This window comes from Ascaphus truei, chromosome 3, assembly GCF_040206685.1.
Source record: "Ascaphus truei isolate aAscTru1 chromosome 3, aAscTru1.hap1, whole genome shotgun sequence".
NCBI lineage: Eukaryota > Metazoa > Chordata > Amphibia > Anura > Ascaphidae > Ascaphus > Ascaphus truei.
The window spans coordinates 275,430,650-275,452,001 of NC_134485.1; the positions used below are offsets into that span (position 1 = coordinate 275,430,650).

The following is a 21,352-nucleotide window of genomic DNA, read 5'->3' on the forward strand; positions in this document are numbered from 1 at the left end:
AGTATTGGTTTTAAATACTGAAGCTTGTGAGTTCAGTTTCTGTTTATACACAGTGTGGTAATGTTTTTTTCCTGGCAACATTTCTTAATAAAGTAGCTAGAAGCAATACTGTAAAACAGGACTATGTTTGACATGTGTTATATCTTGTAAAGTATTGAAGAAATATATGCAGGTATTGCAGGTATTGTAGAAATGTATGCAACACATTTGGGTGCATAAGGACCTCTTTCTTTTACACATGCAGTTCATCAGTGTAGATTAATTATTTGTATTGTTGTTACACAAAAAATATGCCTCAGCCAATCTAACCTGTTCTCAAAATGTTTTCCTTCAGAATAATATTTATTACTCTTAACCCACTATCCAATATAGTGGAAAGTATGATAAGCCATTAACAGTGCCTCAACTGAATTGAAGTTGCATTCACATAAGTCTTCCCTTCATTTAAGTTTTTTTTTTAGTCACACAAACGTGTGTTTAATTACATTTGCTGCGTCTTGCTAATTTTCTCTACTTTGATGAAAATAAATTTTGATCTGTTTTAAGTTTAGAAACAATTACTTTTTTGAAGCATTACATTCTCAAATAGGCAAATGTATTTGTCCATCCTTCTGCATCAGACACCTTCCAGTGGCGGAAGCCATCTTACAACCCATTCAAGTCAATGACCTGTAAGGTATCTTCCAGTGCTGGAAGGTGTCTTATGGAAGAAGACTTCTTAGTAAATATGGATCTTTGTGATCTTCATGGGGCAAACCCTCTTAGGACCAAAGTGAAGTAATTCTAGTGGCATGTTTAAGAGGTCCCATCTGGATGATTGATGCCTCCCCCTTTTTTTTTTTTACCCAAATCTGACACCTATAAGTATTTGTAATTTATTTTTTTAAATTACACTAGGGAGAGGTTTGATTTCCTCTTGCTACTCCCTTTTGTGTGATGTCACTGTGTGTTCCTAAGTGCTTGTACAGCTGGAGGCTGTCACCCCCTCCCACCACCTCGCCTAGCTCTCCCCTCACCACGCCTCCCTAGCTCTCCTTAACTTTATTGGTTCTCTGAGAAGGACAGATTAGGAGGATAAGGGTAAAGAAAACCCTTGATTGTCAAAGACTTCCCCATTCAGTGGCTCGTAAGACATTGAACTGTCCGAGTATGTGGGATTGCACCTTTAACTTTCTGCCCGCTATTATGTGAAATAGCTGTCCTATGTTTGTCACAGAGCCTGGTGTGATTTTTTGTTGTTGTTCTTGAAGGTATTACACTATAAAACCGAATTAACAAACAGAAACAAGAGCAGAGCAGCCAATTGTATGGTAGAAGCCCCACTACCCTCCACCCCCCCCCCCCCCCAAAAAAATGCTACTAAACTGATCAGGTTATCAATATTTTACTATTTGAACAATTATTTATTTGTTATTGCATTAGGACCTGCTCAGACCAGAATCAAACAGCCTTCAGTAAGGTGCAGGGTCCTGAAACACTGATATTTGAAACTCTGCTCATGTTGGTACTTTGCTCTTTATCTGTGTATCTCGAATAACAAAAAAGGGTTAATGATGTAATATTTAGGAAATTGATCTTTATTTTAACAAGATCATCCTTAAATGATTGAGAGTGATTTACTATACTGGTCGATCCTTATAGCTGTATACTATTTTTTTTGGCCTGTTTTTTATCATTTGTTAATGTGCTCCTGCTTGGCTTTGCCAGATAAAATGCAGGTATAAGTTGCAACCTAGTGATTTGAATGAATAGACAAGCAAGTCTGACTTGTTTGCTTTGTTTACAGAACAGATGAACTAATTCAGAAGACAATACGGGAAAAATTTGCTGACTGTACCGTATTAACAATTGCACATAGGCTGAACACAATTATCGACAGTGACAAGATTATGGTAAGAAATTAGCTCATTTATGTTTGCATAGTTGTATTTTATTCATGTACAGCATACAGTATATTGCAATGCATTTCAGTGATTTCTACTTTTTCAACTCGTGATAAGGACTGTCTAAACCTCAATACTTTTCTTTTTTCTTTTTTTTTTTCTTGTATAGAATTGTTTGTAATGTATAAACTTGGTATAATAGCGTTGTGTAGTTAGATGAAGTTGTTGGGTATCACACCTGATCTGGCATTAACTGCCATTGACTTGAATGGAAGTTAATGTTGGATCGGGTGCACATTTCAGCTTGATGAATCTGCCCCAGAGTTTAAACATTTGGAGCAGAATAAAAGCAATAGAAGTTCTCTAACTCTGTGCCCAGGACATGCTTGAAAACGAGAGGTAACTGTCAATGTATTACTTCCTGGTAAAACATTTTATAAATTAATAATATATAAGTTCTGGTTATTCTAATTGACAAGCAGCTAAAGAAATAAACAGGGCTATGAATAAAGGGTCGTAATATTGCATCAGTGTATTTACGTTCTGGCTTCTTCAGATTGTGTGCTTGGATTTAAGTGTAACACTGTTTCACCCATTGTTCATCCATGTCCCATACCTTTCACTGTTTATACAAGTGACTGTATTTATTCTGTTACAAAACGAATATAAAATGAATAAATAAATCTATAAGTTTGCCTATAAACAATTTTGTGTTTGCTCTAGGGTTGTACATGAAACATAGCCAGTAGCACCATCACACTTTTGAACACTGCATTTCCATCAGCTTCACATTGTGGGGGTTGGATCTGTTAGTGAGGAATTCATTATGTGGTGCACCTCAGTGGTAATGATAATGACTATCAGCTCAAAGTAAATGTGATTACTTGTATTAATTTTGTTTTATTTATTTATTTTTGCTATACAAAAATAGAGACGGAAATAAGATGTTATGTTAAATAGAATAATGTAGTACAATAGTATAACAATGATAAAACTCATAAGTCATTTTGATCTAATACAAGGCATTTCCCCTCTGTCAAATGAAGCAATTTACTAATAAGGCCGCTAAGCATGAACACTGTCATTATAACGTCATTTAATTACTATTGTTAAACTCATTATCATTGCATTGTTCTTCGCTAGGATCGTTCTCTCCACAAATACTAGAGGGATGTGTTTTTTGCTTATGATTATGAAGACTAACAAAAGAAGTCTATGGAAACATCTGTGAAATAATTAATAGCACTATTATGAGCAGTGTTTACTTGCTGGTTCTCCAAAGGGATTTATTCAGTTTTGATTCATGAGTTTTCATTAATGATTTAGGCTTGGAAAGTTTTTGTTTGTTTTGTTTTTTCACTTGGCTATTTTCCACAAAGTTGTCTTTGTCTTTGAAAATGGTTCAATTTTCCCCCTCCAAATCTCATGCTAAAATCATTGTGCATTAAAAATGCATTGTGTTGGTAGCAGCGATACAGCAATGAATCTGAAACGATATAAAACAATCCTTAATTCTGTAATATAGTGCACGCACGGAGAGCCGTGCACGTTTCATTTGTATGTTGTCAGTGGTGATGCGCGCGGTTAGGGGGCGTGGCTCTGACGTCACAGCGTTGGGCCGCGCTGTGATTGGCTCGTGGCCTCACGTGACGCAGCAGCAGCAGCGCGAAAATACAAATTTCTTGTATTTACGCTGATCTGCCGTGCCACCGCTAACGGCCGTGCGCGTCTCGACTGTATCAAGGTCAGCCTCCCACAGTCAATTATCATTGGCGCGCACGGGAGCGCACTATTTTACAGATCTTAGATTACTTAGAAAAGCAGCCAATTGAACAGTATTTAAGAATAAACAGTTAAAGAACTATTATGCAGTAAATTAGTCTCTTATAAAGTTCATAGGTGTATAGGAGGGATAAAAAAAGGGATGGGGGGAAACCATATATACATAGTGACGTTCTGCTAGTTATAGCATTACAGTATTGCAGGCATTCGTAAGTCATGCACTCATGAGAGAGTCTGTGGAGGAGGTAGAGCATGCCATATTTTTGCGTGAAACGCAAAACTCATGACTTCTAGTGACATCAGCTGACGTCGTTGTACACACAGCAGAGCATTTGCTTGTATGGGTTCCATGTAAAAATGGATTTCAGGCAAAAGGTGACACGTGTGCTCATTTGCATGTCATTTCCCAGAATCCCTTGCTGCAGTGGAAGCACTATATGCTAGGTGATAATGGTTGAAAGGTGGGGTTGCAGACCTGTCTATGACATGTGAATGTGTTCACAAGTGATATTCTTTATTGGCTATATGCTAACGGTGGAGTTTTGTTGTCGCCTTTTTCACCCACCATAACTTAAAAATGTATGTATGTGTGTGTGTAGCGCAGTTTTCCCCACCCTATGGGAGATATGGCGGCTACTGAGTGTGTGTGGTGCGTTACCTGTGGCTCACAGGAGACCTGAACCTCCGCTGCCGGGAGCCTGGGGTGTACCTGATCCGTCTGGTGACAGCGCCTCCACCTGTGTGGGATTCTAACTATGTTGAATAACACAGGACCCAATGCAAGAATACACATACTAGTATAGATAACCGTTTACTGCATGCAGATAATAATAGGAATAACAATGTAACACCCACACCAAATAGGTCACGCACGGCCGTAACCCCACAGTGCCCTCCAACACAGTGTCCACACCCTGATGTGATATCCCCCAAAAATACAGAGGTTGCACATAGCACCCAGCCACCCTGTTGTCCACAAGAGCCAACCCACCCAATGTGTGCGACAGCGCTCCCACAACTAAAGCGTTATTGTTGGTGCACTTGGTGATGATACCTGCCGGGTACTTCAGCACCCGGTAGCGCCGGCAGAAGACAAGGGGCCTCCTGGTCCCATGCCATTGTCGTCAGCGATTAGCCTGCCTCCACATGGGGTGGTATCCAGCTGGAGGGTCCCACCTTAATAGTCTCTGTATACGTTGGTGATCTGGTCCCAGACCACAGGCCGCATCTGCTACGCGGCGTCCTTTGCTGTATCCCTGACGCTAAACATATAAAGGGGCAGTGTCCCTGTCTAAGGGCCTGTCCCTGTAGCAGCCACAAACTTTACATGGGAGTCGGGTCCTAGCTGGGACCTATGGGGGTCTCTGGCCAAGTGCAGGGACCACAGACACTCTGAACATACACCCTACCCTCTCCTTGTCCCAGCTCCGACTTGCGTGGACTTTCTGGGGCCTGCAGGGGAAGTGTGGCCTAGTCCCAGGGCTACTGGTTCCTGGGACACTACCTCTTCCTTTGGCATCGTGCTCCCGACTAGTGTGGTCCCTTGTTCACGCCAAACACAACCCTCTCCCTGCCGTGTATCCCTCAGCCCTTTTGGCTGTGCTGCCCCATGTGCAAGCAGCCCCGTAGTCCCGAGTGCAGAGCCGCCTGTAATGGCTGCCACACTCTCTCTACCATGGCGCACAAAGATTCAACTTGGTGGCACCCTGCACCGGCGGTCTGCCGCGGAGCTCCGGCGCCCCGATCGCCATGCAGCCATCCCCCACCCAGCACGGAGGTGAGCTGGAATTTATATACAGTGGTGTGAAAAAGAAAGTACACCCTCTTTAAATGTTATGGTTTTACATATCAGGACATAACAATCATCTGTTCCTTAGCAGGTCTTAAAATTAGGAAAATACAACATCAGATGAAAAACAACACATGACATATTACACCGTATTATGATTTATTTAACAAAAATAAAGCCAAAATGGAGAAGCCATGTGTGAAAAACGAATTATACCTTATGATTCAATAGCTTGTAGAATCACCTTTAGCAGCAATAACTTGAAGAATCGTTTTCTGTATGACTTTATCAGTCTCTCACATTGTTGTGGAAGAATTTTGGCCCACTCTTTACAACGTTGCTTCAATTGATTGAGGTGTGTGGGCATTTTTTTATGCACAGCTCTCTTAAGGTCCAGCCACAGCATTTCAATCGGGTTGAGATCTGGACTTTGACTGGGTCATTGGAACACCTTGATTCTTTTCTTTTTCAGCCATTCTGTTGTAGATTTGCTGGTGTGCTTGGGATCATTGTCCTGTTGCATGACCCAATTTCGTCCAAGCTTTAGCTGTTGGACGGACGGCCTCACATTTGACTCTAGAATACGTTAGTATACAGAGGAGTTCATGGTCAACTCAATGACTGCATGGATGCCAGGTCCTGTGGCTGCAAAACAAGCCCAAATCATCACCCCTCCACCACCGTGCTTGACAGCTGGTATGAGTGTTTGTGCTAATATGCTGTGTTTGGTTTTTGCCAAACGTCTTGTGGTTTGTTCAGATGCAACTTTGCAAACCTAAGCCGTGCTGCCATGTTCGTTTTAGAGAGTAGAGGCTTTCTCCTGGCAACCCTTCCAAACAAACCATACTTGTTCAGTCTTTTTCTAATTGTACTGTTATAAACTTTAACATTTAACATGCTAACTGAGGCCTGTAGAGTCTGAGATGTAACTCTTGGTTTTTTTTGCAATTTCTCTGAGCATTACATGGTCTGACCTTGGGGTGAATTTGCTGGGACGTCCACTCCTGGGAAGATTGGCAACTGTCTTGAACGTTTTCCACTTTTGAATAATCTTTCTCACTGTAGAATGACGGACTTTAAATTGTCTGGAAATGGCCTTTAAACCCTTCCCAGATTGATGGGCAGCAACAATTGCTTCTCTAAGATCATTGCTGATGTCTTTCCTCCTTGGCACTGTGTTAACACACACCTGAATGCTCCAGACTAGCAAACTGCTAAAACTTTGGCTTTATAGAGGTGGTCACATTTGCTGATGATCAATTAATCAAGGGCTTTGGATTAGCAGCACCTGTCTGCTACTTGGCATCTTAATTCCTATGGAAGCAGTAAAGTTATACTTAGTTTTTCACACATAGCTTCTCCATTTTGGCTTTATTTTTGTTAAATCATGACATGGTGTATTATGTCATGTGTTGTTGTTCATCTGAGATTGTATTTACTTCATTTTAAGACCTGCTAAGGAACAGGTGAGATTGCTATTATGTCCTGATATGTAAAACCATAGAATTCAAAGAGGGTGTACTTTCTTTTTCACACGTGTGTGTGTGTGTGTGTGTGTGTGTGTGTGTGTGTGTGTGTGTGTGTGTGTGTGTGTGTGTGTGTGTGTGTGTGTGTGTGTGTGTGTGTGTGTGCGTGCGTGCGCACACACACAAACATACATACATACATACACACATACATACACACACACACACTATCTGGAAGTACCCGGCGTTGCTCGGTAATTCTAAGAAACCCCAATATACTGAGATTTATAAATGGATAATTACATTGTTTAGTTTCTTAATGCGAAATCCCCTGCTAAAACAACAACTCCACCTATAATCGTTTCATTGCCTGTGAGGTCCTGACGTGTTCGATTGAGAGCCTCTAATGCGTGTTTGTGGGACATTGTCCTCTCGTCCCAAACAATGCTCTCATCCCAAACAATGCTCTTGTACTCTTGAAGGACTTTGGCTTCTCCTGTATTTTTGGTAATGTTGCTAATTGGATTTTCAGACTGACCAAGATTAAGTGGAAGCTTGAGGGTTGTGTGACGGGATCTGTCATCTGTGAATTGTATCCAAACATGGATAAAACCTGCTCCTTGGTCTCAGGAACCATCATGCAAAATGTGGTTACAATATCATGAGAGATGTACAAATGCATAGCGAACAGACAACCAACTTTGCAAAATATATTTTATATACTGTATATACAAACTGTTTTGCACAGTAAACAATACAAAATAAAGGGACTCATTATTGTGAGATGCATTTTATTCCCCAACCTATTTTTTCCTTTCCCTAGTTCTGATTTAAGGAAGTTTGTCATATGTTAGTGCTTATACAGTATATACCTATTAGTGTGTGTACAGTATATGTATGTGTTTGTGGGGGTGTAATATTCATGCATGTGCTGCAGCTCTCAAATATTTTGGACAAAGACATTTTTTTATAAAATTGCTCTTTTTCCTCGAAAGGTTGCCGACCCCTGCACTAGGGTCATAGAAAATGGCAATCTAGTTGCAAGCTATTAGTATACATGTAAAGTCTCAACCTAATTGTTTTGCACAAGGCTTTAAAGCAAATTGTACGGGCAGGATACATACTGTACAACAGTGAGAGGAGCTAGTGATGATTTAATGTTAAAATAAAGTTGGTAACAATATCACTTGGTTCAATATCATGCTGGTCGATATGGTTAGAATGGTATAGTGTATGTTCATTGTAAGTGTATTGTGTAACACTATTCCATTCTACCCACATCGACCAGCATGACATTGAACAAAATGATATTGTTACCAACTGTATTTTCCTACATATTGGAGGGGACTCCTGTTTCATTGCATGTGGAGTACATTTTATGCTGCAGTTGTATGAAAATCACTAAGATTGTAAGCTCTTGGGGCAAAGTCTCCCTTTACCTTAAAGCAGTGAAATATATGTGTGTGTATATATATTTATATTTATTATTTTTTTTAATTATTATTTTGTATTTTATTTTTTAAATAGATGGGAAGCTGGGGCTGTTAAAATAATTTTTCAGAGTAAAAAAACATTTATTGCTTTAACACTAGCGTACGCCTTGTTTGCGTATTATACTGCCTGCCATGTAAATGCCACTATCACCATATTGTCATTTGTATCAAATGGGTAGAAAAAAAATGTGTTATTTGTGTCCACTCATTAGAAAAATTGGAATACTATCTCTTATATTTACATTTAGACACACAAAACCCAGACCCACAGTATTATATAATGTATATATTTATTTGTGCCAACTATAGAGCTACTGGGAAAGTGACCTCAAATACACAACCTTAAACAAAGAAGCCCCAAAGCACCTTTAACATTACACATTATTTTCTTCATATATATATATATGGGTATATGGGTATATATATATATGAAGAAAATAATGTGTAATGTTAAAGGTGCTTTGGGGCTTCTTTGTTTAAGGTTGTGTATTTGAGGTCACTTTCCCAGTAGCTCTATAGTTGGCACAAATAAATATATACATTATATAATACTGTGGGTCTGGGTTTTGTGTGTCTAAATGTAAATATAAGAGATAGTATTCCAATTTTTCTAATGAGTGGACACAAATAACACATTTTTTTTCTACCCATTTGATACAAATGACAATATGGTGATAGTGGCATTTACATGGCAGGCAGTATAATACGCAAACAAGGCGTACGCTAGTGTTAAAGCAATAAATGTTTTTTTACTCTGAAAAAATATTTTAACAGCCCCAGCTTCCCATCTATTTAAAAAATAAAATACAAAATAATAATTAAAAAAAATAATAAATATAAATATATATACACACACATATATTTCACTGCTTTAAGGTAAACATTTATTGCTTTAACACTAGCGTACGCCTTGTTTGCGTATTATACTGCCTGCCATGTAAATGCCACTATCACCATATTGTCATTTGTATCAAATGGGTAGAAAAAAAATGTGTTATTTGTGTCCACTCATTAGAAAAATTGGAATACTATCTCTTATATTTACATTTAGACACACAAAACCCAGACCCACAGTATTATATAATGTATATATTTATTTGTGCCAACTATAGAGCTACTGGGAAAGTGACCTCAAATACACAACCTTAAACAAAGAAGCCCCAAAGCACCTTTAACATTACACATTATTTTCTTCATATATATATATACCCATATACCCATATATATATATATGAAGAAAATAATGTGTAATGTTAAAGGTGCTTTGGGGCTTCTTTGTTTAAGGTTGTGTATTTGAGGTCACTTTCCCAGTAGCTCTATAGTTGGCACAAATAAATATATACATTATATAATACTGTGGGTCTGGGTTTTGTGTGTCTAAATGTAAATATAAGAGATAGTATTCCAATTTTTCTAATGAGTGGACACAAATAACACATTTTTTTTCTACCCATTTGATACAAATGACAATATGGTGATAGTGGCATTTACATGGCAGGCAGTATAATACGCAAACAAGGCGTACGCTAGTGTTAAAGCAATAAATGTTTTTTTACTCTGAAAAAATATTTTAACAGCCCCAGCTTCCCATCTATTTAAAAAATAAAATACAAAATAATAATTAAAAAAAATAATAAATATAAATATATATACACACACATATATTTCACTGCTTTAAGGTAAAGGGAGACTTTGCCCCAAGAGCTTACAATCTTAGTGATTTTCATACAACTGCAGCATAAAACGTACTCCACATGCAATGAAACAGGAGTCCCCTTCAATATGTAGGAAAATACAGTTGGTAACAATATCATTTTGTTCAATGTCATGCTGGTCGATGTGGGTAGAATGGAATAGTGTTACACAATACACTTACAATGAACATACACTATACCATTCTAACCATATCGACCAGCATGATATTGAACCAAGTGATATTGTTACCAACTTTATTTTAACATTAAATCATCACTAGCTCCTCTCACTGTTGTACAGTATGTATCCTGCCTGTACAATTTGCTTTAAAGCCTTGTGCAAAACAATTAGGTTGAGATTTTACATGTATACTAATAGCTTGCAACTAGATTGCCATTTTCTATGACCCTAGTGCAGGGGTCGGCAACCTTTCGAGGAAAAAGAGCAATTTTATAAAAAAATGTCTTTGTCCAAAATATTTGAGAGCTGCAGCACATGCATGAATATTACACCCCCACAAACACATACATATACTGTACACACACTAATAGGTATATACTATATAAGCATTAACATATGACAAACTTCCTTAAATCAGAACTAGGGAAAGGAAAAAATAGGTTGGGGAATAAAATGCATCTCACAATAATGAGTCCCTTTATTTTGTATTGTTTACTGTGCAAAACAGTTTGTCATTTGTCATTTCCGCCCTTGGGTAAAAAACGCGAAATAAATCAAATTATGCTTGGTCCTGCGTATTTATTTGCTCTCACTCAATCCCCCAACACACTCAATTCTCCTCCCCCCTGCCGCCTACCCCGAAACGCAACCTCCCCCCCTGCCGACCTCGCATATGAATAAGCAAATAAATAAATGGAGGGAAAAAAGTCCATCAAAGGAGTCGAACCCGGCACAGACTCAATTATCTATGTGAGGGGTCCAAACCCTGAGAGCTATTTATATGTGAGAGGGCAGCGTGGCTTCACTTCTTATGAAAAATCACTACAATTTGGACATGCTCCCCCCACCCCCAAACATACATACACAAGCCCCCCAAATAAATACATACATACACTACCCCCCCAATACACACACACTACCCCCAGTACACATTCACTATCCCCCCAAATACATATATGCACTACCCCCCAAATACATACATGCACTACCTCCCCAGTACAAATACACTACCCCCCAGTACATATACACTACCCCCAAATACACACACTACCCTCCAATACACATACACTACCCCCATGTACATATACTCTACCCCTCAAATACACATACACTACTTCCTCCCCCCAAATACACATACTCTATCCCCCAGATACACATACACTACCCCCAAATACACATACACTACCCCCCAAATACACATATACTACTCCCCCTCCCCAAATACACATATACTACCCTCCAAATACACATACACTACCCCACCCCAAATACACACAAACACACACTACCCCCAAATGCACACACACACTACTCCCCCCTCCCCCAATACATACACGCATACACTTACATTGGGCCTGCCTGCCTCCATCCCACACTGCTGCCTCTCTCCCTCACTGTCCTGCCGGAGGCTGCGGTGGGGACTGGCCGGCGCTCTCTGTGATGTTGGCGGTCACTAGAGTTTGTGGAGCGCACTTCTGGCGCACACCGGAATGAGGGAGCCCGGTAAGGGACAGTGCAGGAGAGAGGCAGGCCAGAAGCTGGGGAGACGCGGGGCCCAGCGGCAACAAGAGCCCCGACTTCAGTGCTGGCAACCTGTGGATGGAGGAGCAAGTAGATGCGGAAAAAGCCGTTGCCGAACCCTCCCCTAGTTTGTTCAAGCAATCTAGTTCTCCACATTGTATTGGGTTTTCTAATTTTTTGAAGTCCACAAGGACAAATGAGCATGTACACCACCTTTTCACTTTTTATAATGAATGTAATGTCTGATGTTTTTTTAGAACCTGTATTAGTAAAAGTGTAGGCCACCAGCACATATTTACAGCCAATACAACCACCACATCCAAACATACTTAAAGTTATGCGTGGATCACTATTTTTATTACTAGTCACAAAATGGACTATACTGTAGCTCATGTTTTAGTTTTTTATATACAGATAGAGCCAATGTAATTAGTCCCACTGGTGTGTTGCAGCGGGACACGTGTAACATGCCATAACGAGACGCTGCCAATGTTTTCAATCAGACGCGCGCACAAGAGGAACTATGGTAGCGCACTATTTCACTCGAGCTAATGCACCAGTGGAACTAGTAATGATAGCTACATCTGTATACTATACCAGTTGTAGGTATTGCAACATTTTTCTCAAAACCTTATTATCATTATAATTTACTTAGAACATCTAAACATATTCCATAGCACAGTGTACACCCAAACACACTGTATATAGTTGTATACAGTACACAGTATATACACTAGGAGTGTATGACTATACACTGAAATCTGTCACTCTCTTAACTGGTAACGTAAAATTTAAGAGAAATATTTAAAAGTTAGACTTGAGAGATCAAAAATACTTTTGTGAGGGGAAACCGTAGAACTGTCTGACATAACTGGGGTGCTATTAAAAATACATATACAGGTAAACCTCGTTATAGCGCGGTCCTCGGGGGCCACCCGATCCGACCGCGCTAGACCCGGAGTCGCGCTAATTTTAAAAAAAATGGCTGCCGCGCGCCTGATCGGGAGGGAGTGAGGAGGGAAGGAAGGAAGAGGTGGCCGGAAGCCCTACATGTCCCCTAGCAACGGCGAGTCCAGCCGCAACCTGCTCCTTACCTCCCACACCGGCATCCATTTCCTCCCCCCCCCCAGGCCCCCACACCTACCGGCCCTCCGCGGCATAGCCCACGCGGCCCTCCGAGTCCCAGCCTGCTCCTCACTCACCCCCATCCTCCCGACACCCCCCTCCTCCCGACACCCCCCCTCCTCCCGACACCCCCCCCTCCTCCTGATGCCAGCTCCGCTCCGATCTCAGCAGCCGACACCAAAGGTAGGGAGGGGGGAGTGGGAGGTGTGGTGTAGTGTGCTGTGAGAGTGTGTTGTGAGTGCTGTGAGTGCTGTGAATGCTGTGTGCTGTGTGCTGTGACAGTGTGCTGTGTGCAGTGAGAGTGTGTGCAGTGAGAGTGTGTGCAGTGTAAACGGGAGCCACGTGAAAACCGCGTTATAACCGATTTCGCGTTAATACGGGTCGCGCTATAACGGGGTTTACCTGTACATGTCACAATTTGACAACTACAGTCACACTATCGAAGTAATGAATCCAAGTCCTTTAAATAACTGGAAAAAGTTTAAAATAAAAGATTGCGTTTATTAGTCATAGTGAACAAATAGAAATAAACCGTATGACGTTAGGAAGAAGGGAAACTTGAGGGCTGAAATCTTATTCCCTTATATTATGGAATTGTTCTTCCCTCTTTTTGGTTCCAGCCTAAAAACACCAAATGTATTTTGGAAAAACTGAAGTGCTTAAAAGTATTTAGACAGTGTCTTCCAGAAAGTATTTAGTAAGCCTTCCAAGAGGACTTCTCTTTCTGAACCAAATAAAAGCAAAACAGCATCAAATGTGTAGCTACAGTATAGTACTGTATATGAAGCATTCAGGAAGATGGGACGTTTGGCTACAAACATTGGTACAGTATATTGTTAAAAGCCTTTGTGTTCTTTTAACAAATCAGTAGTAAAACCTGCGATAACTGTTATAACAGCACCTGCCACTTAGTGACTTTGCCCCATTAGTGAATGCTCTTTCTGTATACAGTCGCTGTGCACATCAATTTATGTACTGTGAGTGATATGATGTATGCTCTTCTGAGTTTAGCACATTTTTTTTGTCTGTATTAAGCATGTTTATGGTTGACTATAAAGAAACTAAATTTTGTTTTAAAAGTTGTCTTTGTATGTACTAGGCTTACACTTATGTTTCATTTTGTTCATGTGTACTGTAAGCCTTCTAAAGAAGGTGGTTATATCCCCATTCTACTCGAATATTAAAACAATCTATCCCCAGATGACAGGATAAACATGTGTGACTACATTTAAAATTCCTGCAATTTAATAATTAGAAGGAAAAAAAGATAATCTTAACTGCTTGTCCAGATTTGTGAATTGTAAGTTTCATAGTTTCAGAAAATTGTAGCTGTACTTAAAGTATTTTTTTCTTCTCCATTGAACTTTTAAGTATACAGTCCCAAATAGACCTGTAGACATTTAATTTACTCTCTAAGGCGTGGCACTACTCTGTAGTGTTGTACTAAAAAGAAAGAAATTAAAAAAAAGAACATTACGTATTTAAGTTGTACTAAATTGAAATGTCAAATTATAGGATGTCTTAATTATTGTGTGGGCAGATAAAACAGATCAAATTACTTTTAAACGCTTTAAAGAAAATTGCCTTGACTATGATTTACAATCCTAAATTACAGATTGCTATGAATTTCAACTTTAACCTAGGTCAACATAGGCTGTAAAACCTATTGGGCATATGAGACACATATTGTAAGTTAAACCTACTTATTTTTGTGTAAAAATGCAAATGAAACTCTGAGAGACGTGAATCATGATTATGGAATTTTGCTTCCTCCCTGCCCTTCAGCAGCTGTAAACAACTGGAAATGCTAAAGGGGTTTATTGCGGTTATAAGTTTTCTCTCTGTGTTAAGTTTTTATGTATTCCGTCAGTAGGAAACAACAAAAGAATTTCAAAGGCTTTTCTAAAGTGTTAACTGCAAATCACTCTGCCTGTTAATTTGCAACATGGGATTAGAGTGGTGTTATATGGCATTGTAGAGTACAAATACATGTGCGTTATTTACACTAGCAAGATCTCTGTTGAAAACACATCTACTTGCCTTTGGAATTGTGTCATTTAGGATACAGAAATGTTTGGGGTTAGCTCTATGCAGGTTTTTGTTTTGCACCTACTGTATTCATTCTTTTCCCTGTCTCATCAGCAACATGGGCAAAAACCAGGAAATGATCTCACTTTGCCCACAATCAAAATGCCTCATGCACCCTTATCGAAGATGGAAATGGAAATTGATTGCAACTGCTGTAGCCAGTAACTGAGCAAGGTGTCTGATCTTTGTGCTCCTTGACCTCGTCTGGTTTCCTGCTGCACTTTTGCCTGGACTTGGACGCTGTTTGCCACTCACCTGCTCTGACCTAGGAACTGTGTCCCCAACAATGCTTCCACACCCTGCCTTGACCTTTGCACTGTGACTGCTGCAATGTGCCCTAACCTTGGAACTGTCACTCCTGCACCCGACCTTGACCTGTGACCCAAATATTCTCCTCAATCGCGACTCGACCTGTGACTGTGGTCAGTTCCCATATCCTGCCTCAGCCCTGCAAGTCAGCCTCCTGGTTTGAGATTAGCTTAATCACATTCTGCGCAGGCCATGGACCCCGGTGAGATAGGAACAGTCATCCCTGCTGAAGGCTGTCTGATGGGAGATTACGACAAGCATCTGTCTTGCCAGGACCAGCAATTGGCGGTGATCACTATGACTGCAAGCCTTCAAATACTTTCTGGGCAAGCTACCCATCTATCTGAACAAGCTTCTCAACCCTACCACATGCAGCACTTATCATCTGAGATCTGACTCCAAAAGACTGTTCATGGTCCCAAGGATCAGCAAAGTATCCGGCTGCTCCTCCTTCTCTTACCGTGCACCCCAAAACTGGAACATTCTACCGGAGACTCTCACAGCCACCACCAGTCTAAGTTCTTTCAAAATGAAAGCTGTCTCACATTTTAATCTGGTCTGTAACTGTTAAATAAGCCTATAATATTTATGATCTCTAACTGTGCATGCAATGTCTTGTATATAATGTATACCCTGTTCACTTATGTAACTATGTATTTGTAACCATGTATTATTTGTCATCTTAACTCTATGCCCAGGACATATTGAAAACGAGAGGTAAATCTCAATGTATTACTTCCTGGTAAAACATTTTATAAATAAATCATTTCAAACCACCTCGAGTCTCTACCCATCATTCCTGCTCTCTTAACACCTCCGTCTCTCGCAACACGCAAACCTTGCATTTCGGCTCCACAGTGCTATGGAGGGGATCCAGCTGCATGTCCGGGCTTCCTGAACCAGCATGCCATACGATTCGAACTGTAGCCATTAATGTTAAGCAGCCATGGTACCAGAGTGGCGTATATTATTTCTCTCTTGGCGGGCAAGACTTTGACATGGGCTTTCCCTGTCTCAGATAAAGACTCCCCTTTGGTGCACGACTCGCTGCTCTTCATTCAGACAAAGTATTTGACGCCCCAGAGCATACCACATCTCCTTCAGCAGCGCTACATTGTATACACCAAGGGATCCGGACGGTGGACCAGTATGCAATATAATTTCGAAGCCGCAACTGGAAGAAACAATGAGGCTTTACTGGCTGCCTTCTGGAAGGGGCTCGGGGAAAAGATCAATAATGAGATGGTGAGCCGAGAGACCCCTGAGGATCTTGATGAACTGATCGCCCTTTACATCCACATGGACCTTCGGATATAGAAAAAACCGTGAGAAAATCTGCACTCGGGAAGTATCTAACTTTCCTAAAGCATTGGGTCCTCTGTGTCCCCAGACTGATTCCCCTAAAACAGTGGAACTCAGGCAAATTGGTGGTACTAGACTATCTCGACAGGAAACACTCTTCGTGTTTCTGCTTCTACTGTATTACGTCTAATAGGACCACTATATCCGTGCCTGTCCTACCCGTCCGGTAAACTTCAGTGCCTAGTGAGGATAGAGGAACTCTCCCTAGATATTTTGGCGTTTTCTTTTCATGTGCTGCCTACTCGACTCCTGATGGTACTTCTTTCCTGGGGTCCATACACAGGCATTCATCGACTCTGGCAGGTGGAAAAGTCTTGGACCACACAGTCCCAAACATTCTGCTTCGACGTGAAGGATCCACTGTCTGTAGAGGCCATTGATGGAAGACCTCTGAGACTTGGGGCCATCTCCTGGGAAACGTTACGTGTAGGGGTCTCCATGGGCTGCTCCCATCACAAAACTCTTCGCTTCAACATAATACCTTCTCCTTCGGGCCATGGTCATTTTGGGATTTCCATGGCTCAAACAACACAGTCCGTGGATTGAGTGGACCACAGGACAAGTAACATGTGGAGCCAGGCCTGCCGAACCTCTTGTATCTTAAATTCTGGTTCTAGCAGGGACAAAACTTTCCATCAATGCCATTTCCCCTAGCCTGCCCGAATGGTACCTAGACTTTCAAAACATCTTCTACAAAAGACAAGCCGAGTAACTTCCCCCGCATCAGCCCCAAGATTGCAACATATACCTTCTCCCAGTCTCGGTTCCTTCCCGTGGTCCCCTCTCTGAACTGGAAACTAAGGCTACCATATATTTCAACAATATCCTAATTTTTATCCATATCCATTGACTAACATCAGGCTTTGGTCAGGCAGGCTTGAGTCTTGGGAAACACCATATCTTCACCAAGTAGGAAAAATTTCTCCAAGCAACAAAAGATTTCCTTTCTGGTATACTTTACTTCCTCTAACGACTTTGAAATGGGCCCAGCAAAGTTTTTACTATCCTTGACTGAATTATCACTGCCCTTAAACCCATTGAAAGATTCTAGGCTTTCACAAATTATCGCCAGTCCATCTGTAATTTCTCGAAGGTTACAGCTCCCATCCCGGCCCTCACAAAGAAGCAGGCAAATCCTTCTCAATGGTCGCCAGAGACCCGCACTGCCTTTCAGACACTCAAGACCATCTTCTCCACAGCACCCATTTTGGCTCACCCAGACCCTTCCAAGGCATTTGTTCTCAAGGTGGACGCTTCCGACATTAGGCTGGTGCAGTTCTTTCTCAGGTAGGTTACACTTGTGCGCCTTCTTTCAAAAAGATTTTACCAGGCAAAAAGATCTGTCAAGAAGACTCTTCACACGACAGGTAAAATGGGCCTTGTTCTTTACGAGATTTAACTTAATAATTTAATTTCATTCTGGTTAAAAAGAAACATGGCCAACACCCTCTCTAAACAGTTTGTGGTGAATGGAAAAGAGGAAACTGACAAAGGACCCATTGTCCCCCTGGCACTCATCTCTTCCATCTCTCTGGAACATGTGAAACAAATTATTGCTACTCAGCCTGACAATCTTGTGGGTCTTCCGGTACCTCCAGCTAAACTGTTTGTTACCCCATGTTTTTGCGAATAGGTATTAAGTTGGGGGCACCGCTCGAAGTTTGTAGGACATCCAGGAAGACCTTGGATTATGTTTTCCATCTCTTCTGGTGGCCTAAGGTCCACCATGATTTCAAGAAATTGGTCACCTCATGTATCATCTGTGCTCAAACCTATGGTACAGTACCTCGAACATTGCCTTACAGGTTGCCCCAGCCTCTGCACACTTAACTCCATGAACTCACCTGGCCATGGTTTGTATAGCAAAGCTACCATCCAAAAGGATGACTACTTCCGTGGTTGTCATGGACCGCTTCACCAAGCAAGTTCACTTTATCCCCCTGAGGAAACTACTGTCCGCAGCAGAGGTGTCCAATGTCTTCATCAAGGAGATCTGTAGACTGCATGGCTCTCCGATGGTCATTGACTCTGATAGAGGAGCACAATTTGTAAACCCAATTTTGAGAGCCTTTTGCTGACGCCTGGGCATCTCCCTACACCATTCCTCGGCTTACCATCCCCAGACCAACGTGCTCACAGAAATGACCTATCAGTCCCTGGGACAGTTTCTCCAGTGTTTCGTGTCAGACTTGCAAAATGACTGGGTTTACTAACACCATGGGCTGAGTTCGCCCGTAACACCCTGTGTCACGATTCCTTCCAACACTCCATTTTTTTGCTGCCCTGGGGTATCGCCCGCTTTGCTGCCTATTTCTTCCGTGAAGTCGAATGGGTACCTGTGATGGCCTTGAGTTTCCAGAATCTCCAAAAACTCTGGTGGGAGATCCATGCCAACCCTTGTACAGCTGCCCATAGTCAGAAGTCTCATACTGACAAACACAGAAGACCACCAAGTAGGGCTCTACAAAAGAAAAATAAGTTTCAAGCTGCCTGCCGCCAAATTTGGACCTAGATTTATCGGTTCATATAAGATCGGGAGACGGATTAACCCAGTGTCTTTCTAATTGAAGCTACCCCCAGAGATGAGAATTCCTTGGGTATTTCAAACTATACCTTCAGAACGTCTTTTCCTCCTCCTTCCCTTCCAGTCGAAGGATATCAGGAATTTGAAGTCTACCTTCATCTTGAACTTCCGCACATCACGCGGGTGTGTCCAGTACCTCCTTCATTGGAAGGGGTACATGCCCCAGCCTTGATCAGGGCCTTGCACTGGAAGTTTCATTTCCAAGCCTGCAATCGATCATCTGTAGGCTGCTCCTGTAGGAGGGGATACTGTAATGACCGTCCCCCTTCAGCACTGGCGCATTCCTAAGCTTCTTTTGCCTCTACCAAGGTGAACGAAAACCAGAACTGATCTCAATTTATCCTCAATAAAGAGAGCCAAAATAGCTGCATGCCCCCTATCCAAGATGGAAACTGAAATTAATTACCCCTGGTCTAGGCTTTTATAAAGAAGCTAGTTGCTCTCAGCCGGTGCCTGAGCAAGGTGTCTAATCTTTGTGCTATTGGACTCTCTCTGGTTCCTGCTTTACGGTTTGCCTACGCTGTGACCCTGACTACACTGTTGCACTTCGTCCCGACGTCTAAGCCTATGACGCAAACATTCTCGGTCAGGACTCAGTCCCTTGGCCTGTGGACAGTTTCCGTATCTTTCCTCGGCCCTACGTGTCAGGCCCCTGGTTAGGGACTAGCATCGCCGCAGTCATACTTCTTTTTTTTTTTTTTTATCTGAAGCTTCTGAATTTTCTTTGCATTTAAAGTCCAAGTTTCACATCCATACGTGAGCACGGCCAGTATACACCAGTCAAACACTTTCCTTTTGAGCACAATACAAGGTTCCCTTGTAAAATTCTTGTTTCTTGAAAATGCGCTGCATCCCATCTTCATTCACGTGTTTGTGTATACAGTCTTCCATCCAAGCATTTCCCTCCATATCCACATTAACTTTGAATAAAAGTCCAATTATTTGTTAATATTTCAAGTATTTTACTGATTTTAACTTTAAGTTATGGATTTTAGGATACATTAGTATATTTTATCTTGCTATAGGTTAAATTAGTTTTATTTTTTGTTTTGAGAGTTATATGTTTGGGTTTTTTCCTTATCATGCTGTCCATTCTTTTATTGAAGTAATAATCCCTGAAGAACAGGGCATTACTGGCCAATAATGCCCTGTTCTGAGGGGATTATTACTATTATAGGCTAAATGTAGGCTTATTTCATAAATACTGTAATAGACACTTTTGTATAGTTAAATAGATTTTTTTATTAAAATAAAATGGTAAATACATGAAACCACCTCGTATATACTCTTACACTGCAGCTATCTATATCCACACACTGCCGCCCCCTCTGTGTACACACACACACAGCAGCTCACACACAAACTGCTGCTACACAACACACACACACACAAAACAGCACATCACACACAACACAGTGCCTCTACACACACACACACACACACACACACACACACACACACACACACACTGGAGCTCTAGACACACAACACAGCACCTCCTCTACACTCACTACACAGCACCTCTACACACACAGCAGCTCTACACACACACAAACTCTGCTGCTACACCCATAAACACTGCTACTGACACACACACACACACACACACACACACACACACACACACACACTGGAGCTCTATACACACACAGTAGCTCTATACACACACACACACACACACACACACACACACACACACACACACATCAGCTCTACAATCACACAAACAGCTGCTACACATACAACAGAACAACACACACACACACATACACTGCAGCCACAATAAAAAATGCAGCCACTTACTAAACTTTGCACTCTCCCCCCAGCTCTACACACAACACAGCACCTCTACATCCCCCCTCTCCCCCCCCCCCCCCCACACACACACACACACACGTTACCTCTAGCTGGGTAGGGGTAGGAGTCAAACATTGCTGATACTTTTTGACCAATCCCCTGCCATGTTTCAGAGCTTTTATTTAATTCAAACCAATCCCCTGCCCTGTCTCAGCTGTTCTGAAAGCTGATTGGCTGGAAATAAACAGATTGAAAACTGCATTTTGCAAGCTGCTGAA

The 21,352-nt window shown here is 41.4% G+C and overlaps 1 protein-coding gene across 2 annotated transcripts in view; it reads left to right on the plus strand.

Moving 5' to 3' along the window:
- ABCC4 (ATP binding cassette subfamily C member 4 (PEL blood group)) overlaps window positions 1-21,352 on the plus strand; it is a 356,776-nt gene that overhangs the window by 326,022 nt on the left and 9,402 nt on the right. For both annotated transcript variants that reach the window (XM_075590857.1, XM_075590858.1), the window contains exon 29: window positions 1,787-1,892. In XM_075590857.1, coding sequence (XP_075446972.1) covers window positions 1,787-1,892 — 106 coding nt within the window. The remainder of the gene's footprint in view (window positions 1-1,786; window positions 1,893-21,352) is intronic.